Source organism: Dreissena polymorpha, chromosome 10 (assembly GCF_020536995.1).
Source record: "Dreissena polymorpha isolate Duluth1 chromosome 10, UMN_Dpol_1.0, whole genome shotgun sequence".
Lineage (NCBI taxonomy): Eukaryota > Metazoa > Mollusca > Bivalvia > Myida > Dreissenidae > Dreissena > Dreissena polymorpha.
The window spans coordinates 79,941,207-79,953,877 of record NC_068364.1 but is presented as its reverse complement, the minus strand read 5'-3'; the positions used below and the strand labels follow the sequence as shown (position 1 = coordinate 79,953,877).

The window sequence follows — 12,671 nt, the reverse complement described above, 5'->3', positions numbered from 1 at the left end:
CATACAAGATGCATGCATTTTATTCAAATTTGCGAGATTACAGTGCTGACTATGACACAATGTTTAAATTGTGTGTTCGTTCATGGATGATCACCTATTAAAATCGTTAAGAAATTGAAGCTTTTTGAAAGATATCATTTATAATTTTTAAATCGCTTATACTATCATGGCGTTTGCAATACGCTTTAATCGTGAATGGTCCAGTGGCTTTGACTTCTTTTGCTTCCGATGGTCCCGTTTTTGATTGCTTTTTATTGAGTTTAGACCATTCCAAATAAACTAAAATATTAAAACATTAATAAACGTTTTTAAAAATGCGAAAATATGTATTTACGACCCTTTAACAAACACCAATGACACATTTATTTAAATCTATGAAGTATTTGCTAGAGCTCTCGCGTGCTGGTGACACTTGAGATTTGCCATGTTTATAAATGAAATGTTATGAAAGCAATTACAGACATGAAAAGCCTAAAACAAGCATGTTCTATGTATTTCTTTTTCGTTCTAATATATCCCTAAAACTTGTACTATTTGTAATAAATTAGTAATGTACATGCTCATTAAAGAACATAAAATAATAAAAAAAACTCCGTTTCGTATCCAGTAGGAATAAATATAAATTGACACAGAAAAAGTTTCACTCTTTCCTGATATATTTCGCCTAAATAGACTTTTTTGTAAAAACAAACTTTCAAAAAGCCTATTTAGGCGCAATAAATCAGGGAAGATTAAAATTGTTCTGTAAAAATAAAAAGTATATGTAAATCTAACCTTTATCTGCTGTCGTCTGCGAACTCCAGACCAAGACGATCCCTAACAATCCAACCAGAAAAAGCCTCATTTTGCGAATGTGTAACCTTCGTCTGAATAAACTCGCGCTTTTGTATCCACTTAAACTACAAGGTTGATCGACTTTGCGCAGGCGAACAGTAAGATTTCAAAAATTGGGTGTATACTATTAAAGCGCTGCAACTCAACTTTCTACTTCGGTTGCAAGATCACGTGATTAAGTGGGCTGCACAATTAAACGTTAACGGATGTAAACACTTCGGTAAATTGTGCTTTTTTTCAAATATCTTTTTTTTAAACAAATTTTCTTAAGAATTTCAAAACGTGCATATTCTGGGATTCATTCTTAAATCTTAAGATATCGGCAAAATCAGCAAGAAAAAATATAAACTATCTTCAAGGCACTCAAGATATTTGTAACAGAATTTCAATAACTTGAGATATTTGCAAAACTAAAGTGTTTACATTCTGTCCAGCCCGTGTGTAAACCCAATGTGAACGCCGTTGATTCTGCACCCTGAACTAGCTGACATCAAATACCGACTTATGGTCCAAAGCATTTTTAACGCTAATGGGCAACATTAGATAAACGTTACCATATTAAAAAGTAATAGAAAATAATGCAAGAATAATGCATAACATGCACACTTCTGCAAAAGATTACTAAAAAAAGTTGTGTATTTGTGTCTTGTTCTGACAAGCTGGGCATACTGCATGTGCGTTAAGTGCCGTCCCAGATTAGCCTGTGCAGTCCGCACAGGCTAATCAGGGACGGCACTTTCCGCTTTAAATGGTATTTTTAGTTTCAAGGAAGTCCCTCCTTTCCGAAAATCAAGTTTTGGCGGTAAGTGTCGTCCCTGATTAGCCTGTGCGGACTGCACAGGCTAATCTGGGACGACACTTTCTGCACATGACTTAAGCCCAGTTTTCTCAGAACAAGACATAACTTGGATTGACCTAGCAAATAGATTAATTGAAGTTAATTTTAATTTCTTACCTTCAGCTTAATAAAGAAATAAGTATATACTGAATAAAACCGGAATAACATTTATTAGATAACACTAGGTTTTGCCTTCATTATATTTGAAAGATACTGTTGATAATTAGATATTATTTTGCAGGAACACGAGTTTATCTTGGTGTTTTGCTCCCACATATGAAAGAAACGTACATTAATGCACCCAAACAAGTTTTAAATTCATTCAAAAATCCCCCAAATAGAATTTTCAACTTCAACGCTTTTGTGAATATGACGTTAAATAAAAAAAACGAAATTTGAAGCGCATGAGAATCGCTCGCAAAAGTTGAGTACATTCGATATGCAAATATTTATTCTACCTATCTAACATTTTGAGCAATTGCTATTAAAATAATGAACTGAATAGATAAGTGGTTTACATTTCGTCGTTGGGCCAAACCAAAACCTTCATATGGTGCTCTGTTATTATGTGTTACTTTAACCCATTTATGACTAGTGTCTATACAAAAGGCCTTGGCGAACAGCGTAGACCCAGATTAGACGCCGCATGATGCGGCGTCTCATCATGGTGTGCGCTGTTTGCTTACATGAATTTCTGTAAGAAGTATTCTAAATACAGAAATAAATATATACTATACATCCCTAATTTTGGAAATAAATTGGTTCAATTAAGAAGGATGGGAGAGTCCACTAGGCATTAATAGGTTAAATGTAAGGTTTGATGTAGCATGCATACAATTACTGCATGTATGAAAAAAACTAAGTTTTTGTGGGGTTGCAAATGTGTTATGAAGATATAAAAAAATCAGAAACTTGTGGTTTAAAGTAGAATTCTATAAGTTCGCAAATCGTAAACGCAAAAATAATATACTTGACCATTAAAGGTGCCTTTTCACAGATTTTGGCATTTTTTAACTTATTCATTAAATGCTTTATATCGATAAATGCAAACATTGGATCGTAAAAGCTCCAGTAAAAAATCAAGAATAAAATTAAAAAAAGGAAAAGAACATTGCCCGGACCAGGTTTCGAACCAGTGACCCCTTGAGTCCTGCCAGAGTCCTGAAGTAAAAATGCTTTAGCCTACTGAGCTATTCCGCCGAGTACACTTACTAGACGTATTTTATACCTTATATAAGCAATCTTCGTAGTTTCACAAAATTTAACGACAAAAACAGAACTCTCCAAATTATTCAATCGTTTCGCGTTGCAACGCTTTATAATTTTTAGGTTTTAAAATCGTCAAAAGATGCATATATAATGGCTATATTAGACCATGGTAAATGTTCAGTATTACTGTTTCCTCACAAATATCATAACTAAAACGAAAATTTGCGAATCTGAAACAACTTTTTTCAATTTTGTCAATTTACCAAAGCGTGAAAAGATCCCTTTAAAGAGTGTGTTCGTTTTAAAGAGGATCATTTAATGGAGTAAATCGTAAACTAGTTACATTCTCAGTTAAACTTTAATAAATGTCTATACCAATGAATGTATCAATGTGCTTATTACATTTACAAGTTTATATATACATTTAAAGGTTGTAGTAATTTATTTTAAACACCATATATAACAAGTATAAATAAACATTTAAATAATTTCTATTCGGGACATAATTATTCATGCATTTCCAAGATTGAACTGAGTTTTAATACGTATACCCATTTGATTTTTTTTAAAACACATTATATTGAAATAAGAAGTTTCAAAATTCCGCAACCAGTCTCTGTTCGTGTCAAATGACTTGGCGAAGAGATCTTGAAGGCAAGGCGCGCATTTTAAAGCGGGACTGCACGATTTTGTCAAATGTTTATGAATCTATATGAAATGTGTAAAAACATATTATAAATATATATTTCAATATAAATTAAAATAAAATTTAAGAAGAATATATGTCGAAAAATTCGAAATAGGCCAGATATTTAATTCTGAAATCGAAAATGTCTCTACAGTCGAATTCACCAGCATGTCTATCATGCATGTACGATGTGAATCTAAATTTAGTTTTACGGATCATTTTAATTTCCTGTAACGATATCTATTCATACGACACACGAACTCTAACACCGATCCTAATAAAAAGACGAATTCTTCGGTTATTGTAGGAAAATATGTACGAAATATCTTCGTCACAATCGGCTCGAGGCGCTAATTTGTCTTTGCTGCATTTTATGAAATTCGTCTTCAATGTATAATTTTTCTTGCCTATTTGGTGTTATTGTAACATATTTCTATCATTATATTACAATTTAATACATGTACAAATCGTGCAGTCCAGCTTTAAAGGGGCATTTTCACAGATTTTGGCATATTTTGAAGTTTGTCATTAAATGCTTTATATTGATAAATGTAAACATTGGGTCTTAAAAGCTCCAGTAAAAAAATCAAGAATAAAATTAAAAAAAGGAAAAAAAGTAGCCGGTACCAGGGCTCGAACCAGTGACCCCCGGAGTCCTGGAGTTAGTCTGAAGTAAAAACGCATAAGCACTCTCGGCTGTTCCGCCGTGTGTACACCGTTTCAGTATTTTATACCTTATATAAGCAATCTCCGTAGTTTCGTATATTTAAACGACAACAACAGAACTCTCCAAATTATTCAATCGATTTGCGTTGCAACGCTTTATAATTTTTAGGTTTTCAAATCGTCAAAAGATACATATAATGGCTATATTGGACTATAGTAAATGTTCAGTAATACTTTTTCCTCACAAATATCATAACTAAAACGAGAATTTGCGAATCTGAAACAACTTTTTTAAATTTTGTGAATTTACCAAACCGTGAAAAGATCCCTTTAAATTGAAAGATATACCCGGTTGCAATCTATGATACCGCGATATGTCACGCAATGTGTGAGTGATATTATTACAGCTACACCCAGGCCCGCAGGCGCCTGCACTGTCGTAAGTTAAATCATTTGTAAGCACACCTGGCCATGAAAAAATATTTTCGTACCAGATTACTTCATAGATACATAACATTTTTGCAGTTATTTATAACTACATGCAGTTTTTGGTGACAAAGGATACCGCATATGGAGTGATAATTACAATAACTACATTGTAAATCCTGGCGGTATGCACTCACATTTCCGTTATTACCTTGTATCAAATGACTAGTTTTTTCCTGCACGATTTAAGAGATTGCGTAATATATTATATGATAAAGAATATTATTGCACAGGATATCTATTTAAATGTCAGCATAATTTATATATTGTAAAGTGATACCCATTCTTTTGCAAACGTTTTTCTGTGTGACATTTAAAGCTTGCTATCCAGTACTTGTTACCTGTTCATTTGTGTTATAACAGTAGATTTCATAATTGCATGCTCACATTTTAAAAATTGGTAAAATTCCTTTACGTGGGTTGTTAAACAAGGATACAAGCAATACGAAATCGAGCCGAATGCCTTTTGATCCCACTAGATTCACAGGAAGCGTTTGGGAAGGTGTTCTTCATTTTACAGGATTTATTCTAAATTGTTCAATTAAAGTGACACTTCATTGAAAAAAAAATTTAATGAATGCAAATGGTCGATGTATCTATGCTGAACTGAGCAGTTTTGTTTGCATGTCTGTGCCTCCGTAGCTCAGTGGATAAGACGCTTGCGTTAAAATCCAGATCTCCCTGGTTCGATATCGGGTCGGGGCACATACATGCCAGTCATGTTTCAGCGGAATGCTGACTGACAAATAAAGGCTTAGCTCGGCATTAAGACGTGTTTGTTTTGTTTGTTTGTTAGTAAAAAAAAAGCACAATTTTGTGAGCGTGAAATGTAATTATTTACATTTCAACCGATGAAACAATTCAAAGCAAACGTCAAAATTAGTCATTGCAGTATCATATATCTCTTTAGTATGCGATTTGAAAACATTCGATCCTTTGAGCTGAATAAATTATTTGACAAGGTTGAGTGCAAATAACAAATATTAAATTATTCTATGGTCAAATTATATTTGAAATCTGTGAAAAAAATCAATGGCTCAAAACCTTTTACGTGAATATATTTATGGTAAATACTAGTCTTATCAAATAACCACTGGCTTCGTAATAAGTACACAATATTGATTTTATCCCATTTTCAACGCGACATTGACGGTATAACACCTTATGGAATATACAAGCATGTATTCAACCTTGTGGAATATACCTGTCGCGTGCACGGACTACTTTTTACTTTACCACTGAATGATTTTTAAAAAATAAAGTCGAGAAAACTTAAGCTACAAAATTATACGACCTTAAACCTTAAAATCTAGTCATATGACATAATTTTTTGCCATCCGTATAATTAATCAGCTGATTGATGGCGTCATAAAATGACATATTTATTGCGGCATTTTCCCCAATTTTTTTGACGATTTATTATAAACGCGACTTATTGTACATGTATGCTATGATAGGCCTACTGTATATCGACATATTTGAATTGTCAATTGATCACATTTTCCTTATTTCGTAACATGTGCATTGTCTATAATCCATGCATGTACTTTTGACATTAAAGAATGTACAACAAGCCATACAAATATCGCTCAATTCATAAACAATCTGCAATATTTGCTTTCCGATTTAATTCACGTTAGGCATAGAGCTGTGTAAAGTATAAGATGGTAAAAATAGCACCAAACTGGAATTCGGAACGTCCCATTTTGTACACGGGTATTATCCACTCATTTATCTGTTGTGTGATGGAATATTTTCCATTCTTTCTGTGTTTATATATTAAAATATTTCTTGTAAAATAAGGGCATTTACCATAGACAAATAAAACATTGTGCAAGTTTAAACATAATTATGTTTGTATGCAGAAATCTGCAAATGCAACCGTGTTTACCAACGGCTATTATTTGATAAACAGTTCATTTTAACAGCAGTAATGAACATAGTGTACATGACGTAGCGTGTGACGAAGAAGAAAGTTTAATGAGTTCTCATTTGAATATAGTGATATGATGGCATAAGGGTCTTTATTTAACTATGCTAAAATGATAATTAAAGACCCTAGATGCAAAATCGTCAAATATTGAGTTTAATGGATTATTAGATGGATTTTAAAGGATAATTAAAGGTAAGATACTAGTTCGAACGTGTTTTGGGTTTTGTTTTTACTTTTGTCGTTCCCTGTTCTCGGGGAAATGCTTTTCACATGGGCGCCATTGATGCATCAAATCACACACGGCATACCCATAACATTATATAAAAAAACACGTCGGAAAACGTATTGCCCTGTATATTAAGTCAAATAAAGTGTCAGTCGCTGCAATTGTCTGTTTACTCGTCGAAATTGTCAAGGTCGTCGATGGTGTACATCTATGTTGACATCGACATCATTTTGTCAGGAGCAATCGCCGCCATATTGGATTTTGATCATTTTCTTTTGAAAATAAAATTAATTATAGTAAAGTAAAATCTTCTTTTCGCGGTCGTAATGTGTTACAATTCGCAAGCTGCGTAAAATTGAATCGAGGCATATGGTGATATTTTTACTCGTTTAACAGTTTGTGTGTACATTTTTTTAAGACTATTTTGCGTACCAGAACAATTACATTTATATCTCTACGCATGGTTACATTCGTTAGATTTTAAGCGCTTTTAAGAATGAATTAAAATTATTGTTAAGGTTATTAGATCTATTAATGTTAAATGTCACGTTAAAAAAATCAAATGGGATAAATAGAATACTAGGATTAGCGTTGAATACATAGAAGTTTATGTTGCGCGGCTCGAATACCGAAAGTTCGGCGTTCTAAGCCTCGCAACATAAACTTCTCTGTATTCAACGCTAACCACGTGTGTGAAGTTAGCCTATTTAGCCCATTTAGCCTTTTTAGCCTATTTAGTACATAGGTTGAAATATACCTATATTTAGCCTATTTAGCCTATTTAACAGCCTCTTCAGCCTTTTAAGCCTATGTAGAAATTTTAGTTCATAGGTCAAAACATACATCCTATTTAGCCTATTTAACAGCCTGTTTAGCCTATTTAGCAAGTTTAGTACATTCGTAGACATACACATCCTATTTAGCCTATTTATCCCCTGGAAGCGACGTAGTGCACGCTGACCAGCCGTCGACGGCTAATCGGGCTGAACTAGTTTCGTCCGGGACTTTTAATTAGGGTCGGCCCCGTGCATGCAGCCTATTTAGCTATTTCTCGTATGCGTCATTTCCCAGTAAACGGGCATGCCCCTTTAAGGGCCCCTTTCAAAAGAACAAGAGTTATCCTCCGGAAGCGACCTAGTGCACGCTGACCAGCCGTCGACTGCATATCGGGCTGAAATAGATTCGACCGGGACTTTTAATTAGGATTGGAGTCAGGTGCAGCCTTTTTAGCGTATTACGCGACATTTTGCCTGTGAGTGGGCATGCCCCTTTAAGGGCCCCTTTCGGACGAACAAGAGTTATCCCCCGGATGCGACCTAGTACGCGCTGACCAGCCGTCGACTGCATATTGGGCTGAACTAGTTTCGGCCGGGACTTTTAATTAGGATCGGAGTCAGGTGCAGCCTATTTAGCGTGTTTCGCGACATTTTGCCTGTGAGTGGGCATGCGCCTTTAAGGCCCCTTTCGGACGAACAAGAGTTATCCCCCGGAAGCGACCTAGTGCACGCTGACCAGCCGTCGACTGCATATCGGGCTGAACTAGTTTCGGCTTGGACTTTTAATTAGGATCGGAGTCAGGTGCAGCCTATTTAGCGTATAACGCGACATTTTGCCTGTGAGTGGGCATGCCCCTTTAAGGGCACCTTTCGGACGAACAAGAGTTATCCCCCGGATGCGACCTAGTGCACGCTGACCAGCCGTCGACTGCCTATCGGGCTGAACTAGTTTCGACCGGGACTTTTAATTAGGATCGGAGTCAGGGGCAGCCTATTGAGCGTATTACGCGACATTTTGCCTGTGAGTGGGCATGCCCCTTTAAGGCCCCTTTCGGACAAACAAGAGCTATCCCCCGGATGCGACCTAGTGCACGCTGACCAGCCGTCGACTGCCTATAGGGCTGAACAAGTTTCGGCCGGGACTTTTAATTAGGATCGGAGTCAGGTGCAGCCTATTGAGCGTATTACGGGACATTTTGCCTGTGAGTGGAATTGCCCCTTTAAGGGCCCCTTTCGGACGAACAAGAGTTATCCCCCGGAAGCGACCTAGTGCACGCTGACCAGCCGTCGACTGCCTATCGGGCTGAACTAGTTTCTGCCGGGACTTTTAATTAGGATCGGAGTCAGGTGCAGCCTATTTAGCGTATTACGCGACATTTTGCCTCTGAGTGGGCATGCCCCTTTAAGGGTCCCTTTTGGACGAACAAGAGTTATCCCCCGGAAGCGACCTAGTGCACGCTGACCAGCCGTCGACTGCCTATCGGGCTGAAATGTCTGTGAAGTAAGCCTATTTAGCCTATTTATCAAGTTTAGTTCAAAGGTTAAAACTGTCATCCTATTTAACCCATTTAACACCCTTTTCAGCCTATTTGGACTAATTAACAAGTTGAGTACATACGTTGACACATGCACCCTATTTAGCCTATTTAGCAAGGTTAGTACATATGTTATAACATACATCATATTAAGCCTATTGAGCCTATTAAGCACCCTGTTCAGCCTATTAAGCCTATTTAACAAGTTAAGTACATAGGTTGACACATGAATCCTATTTAGCCTATTTAGCACCCTCTTCAGCGTATTTAGCAAGTTTAGTACATGGGTTGAAACATGCATCCTATTTAGCTTATTTAGGACCCTTTTCAGCCTATTTAGCCTAGTTAACAAGTTAAGTACATGTACATAGGCTGACACATGCATCCTATTTAGCCCAATTAGTACCCTAGTTAAGTAAATAGGTAGACACATGCATCCTATTTAGCATATTTAGTCTATTTAGCACCCTATTTAGCAAATTAAGCCTATTTAGCAAGTTAAGAACATAGGTTAAAACATACATTTTATTTAGCATATTAAGTTTATTAAGCACCTTTTTCAGCATATATAGCCTATTTAACAAGTTAAGTAAATAGGTTGACACATGTATCATATTTAGCCTATTTGTCCTATTTAACACCTTTTCCAGCCTATTTAGCGTACTAGTATTTAGCAAGTTTAGAACATGGGTTGAACCATGCATCCTATTTAGCCTACATAGCCTATTTAACACCCTTTTCAGCCTATTTAGCCTATTTAACAAGTTAAGTACATAGGATGACACATGCATCTTATTTAGCCTATTTATTACCCTTTTCTGCCTATTTAGCATATTTAACAAGTTTAGTACATAGGTTGACACATGCATCCTATTTAGCCTATCTAGCGTATTTAGCACCCTTTTAAGCCTATTTAGCCTATTTAAAAAGTTTAGTACATAGATTTACATATGCATCCTATTTAGGCTTTTAAGCATATTTAGCAGCCTTTTCTTCCTATTAAGCCCTTTTACAAGTCTAGTACATAGGTTTAAAACATGCATCCTATTTAGCCTGTTTAGCCCATTTACCACCATTTTCTGCCTATTTAGTCTTTTTAACAAAACTAGTAGCTTGACACAGGCATCCTATTTAGCCTATTTAGTACCATTTTCCGCCTATATAGCCTATTTAGCAAGTTAGGTGCAAAAAAGGTTGACACATGCACCATATTGAGCCTATTTGGCATCCTTTTCAGCCTATTGAGCCTATTTAACAAGTTAAGTACATACCGGTAGGTTGGAACATGCATCCTATTTAGCCTATTTAGTGCCCTTTTTAGCATATTTAGCCTATTTAGCAAGTTAAGTACAAAGGTTGACACATGCATCATAATGAGCCTATTTAGCTTATTTGGCACAATATTCAGCCTATTTAGCCTATTTAACAAGTTAAGTACATAGGTTGAAACATGAATCCTATTTAGCCTTTTTAGCCTATTTAATACCATTTTCAGCCTATTTTCCTATTTAACAAGTCTAGTACATAGGTTGAAACATGCATCCTATTTAATCTATATAGCCAATTTAGAGGCGTTTTCAGCCTATTTAGCCTATTTAACAGGTTTAGTTCATAGGTTGGAAAAAACATCATACTAAGCATATTTAGCACATTAAGCAGCCTTTTCAGCCTTTTTAGTCTATTAAGCAAGTTTGGTACATATCCTGAAAAATACGTTCTTATTAGCATATTTAGCAGTATGTTCGGCCTATAAAACCAATATTGCAAGTTAAGAACATGTATTTAAACATACATCCTTTTTAGCCTCTTAAGCCTTAAGCCAATTATATGAAATAGGTTGAAACATACCTCATATTTAGGCTATTTAGAAAACCTATTTAGTCTATTTAGCTTTAAAGAAATCTTATACAATAGGTGGAGACAAACATCCTATTATTCACTTTAAGCCTATTGAGCAGCCTATTCAGTCTACCTAGCGAGTTAATTAAATAGGTTGAAACATAATTATTTAGCCTTATAAGAAGCCTATTCGCCTTAATACGCCTTTTTCGAAAGTTTATTAAATAGGTTGAAACATATGTAAGAGTAAGCCTTTTCAGGCTAAATAGCATCATACTAAATGCTCAACCTATTTTGCATTTTTAGCAAAATTTAAATAGGATAAAATATACAGCCTGTTTAGCAGGCTATTGACAAGCCATTTCCACAACGAGTTTGTATGCACCTTTAAGAGCCCCTTTAAGACAACCAAGAGTTATACATCGGAAGCGACCTTGTTAAAGCTGACCTCCCGTCGGCTGCCTTTCGGACTGATCTAATTTCGACCCGGGGTTTTAATAAGGGTCGGTGTCACATATAGACTATTAGCGTATTATGCGCTATTTATATCAAGAGTGGGCATGCTCATTTAAGGGCCTCTTGCGGACAAACAAGAGTTTTCCCACGGAAGCGAACTAGTGCACGCTGAACTCCCGTCGGCTGCCTATCGGGATAAACTAGTTGCGGCTCGAGGTTTTAATAAGGGTCGGCGTCACATTCAGCCTATTATGTGTATAATGAGCTATTTACATTGTGAGTGGATATGCACCTATAACGGCAGCTTTCGGACAAACAAGAGTTATACCCCGGATCCGACCTAGTGAACGCTGAACTCCTGACGGCTGAAAGTCGGTCTGATCTAGTTTCGGCTGTTATCCCCCAGAATCGACCTAGTGCAAACTTTACTCTCGATGGCTGCCTGTCGGGCTGATCTAGTTTTGGCCCGGGGTTTTAATTAGGGTCGGCGTCACCTACAGCCTATTAAGCGAATTATGCTCTATTTACATGGCGAGTGGGTGTGCACATTTTTGGGCCCCTTTCGGACAAACAGGAGTTATCCCCCGGAAGCGACCTTGTGCACACAGAACTCCCGTTCGCTGCCTGCCGGGCTGATCTAGTTTCGGCCCTGTGTTTTAATTAGGGTCGAAGTCACCTTAAGCCAATATAGCGCATTATGAACTATTTACATGGCGAGTGGGTATGGACCTTTAAGGGTCGCATTCGGACAAATAAGAGATATCACCCGCAAGCGACCTAGTGCAAGCTGAACTCCCGTCGGCTGTATGTTGGGCTGATCTAGTTTCGGCCCTTGATTTTAATTAAGGTCGGCGTCACCTACAGCCTATTTTGCGTATTATGCATTATTTACATGGCGAGTGGGTATGCATCTTTAAGGGCCCCTTTCGGACAAACAAGAGTTTTCCCCCGAAAGCGACATAGTGCACGTTGAACTCCCGTCGGCAACCTGTCGGACTGATCTAGCTTCGGCCCGGGGTTTTAATTACGGTCGGCGTCACCTACAGTCTATTTATTATGCACTATCTACATTGCGATTGTGTATGCAGTTTTAAGGGCCCCTTTCGGAAAAAAAAGAGTTATTCCCCGGAAGCGACCTATTGCACGCTGAACTCCTGTCGGCTTTCTGTCGGGCTGATCTAGTTT

The 12,671-nt window shown here is 36.8% G+C and overlaps 1 protein-coding gene across 1 annotated transcript in view; it reads right to left on the bottom strand.

Annotated features, from left to right (window-relative positions):
• Nucleotides 1–1,015, bottom strand: part of LOC127847008 (trigger factor-like) — a 4,520-nt gene extending 3,505 nt beyond the window's left edge. Inside the window, exon 1 of the mRNA XM_052378491.1 lies at nucleotides 775–1,015. Coding sequence (XP_052234451.1) covers nucleotides 775–844 — 70 coding nt within the window. The 5' untranslated portion in view covers nucleotides 845–1,015. The remainder of the gene's footprint in view (nucleotides 1–774) is intronic.
• Nucleotides 1,016–12,671: the final 11,656 nt, after the last annotated feature.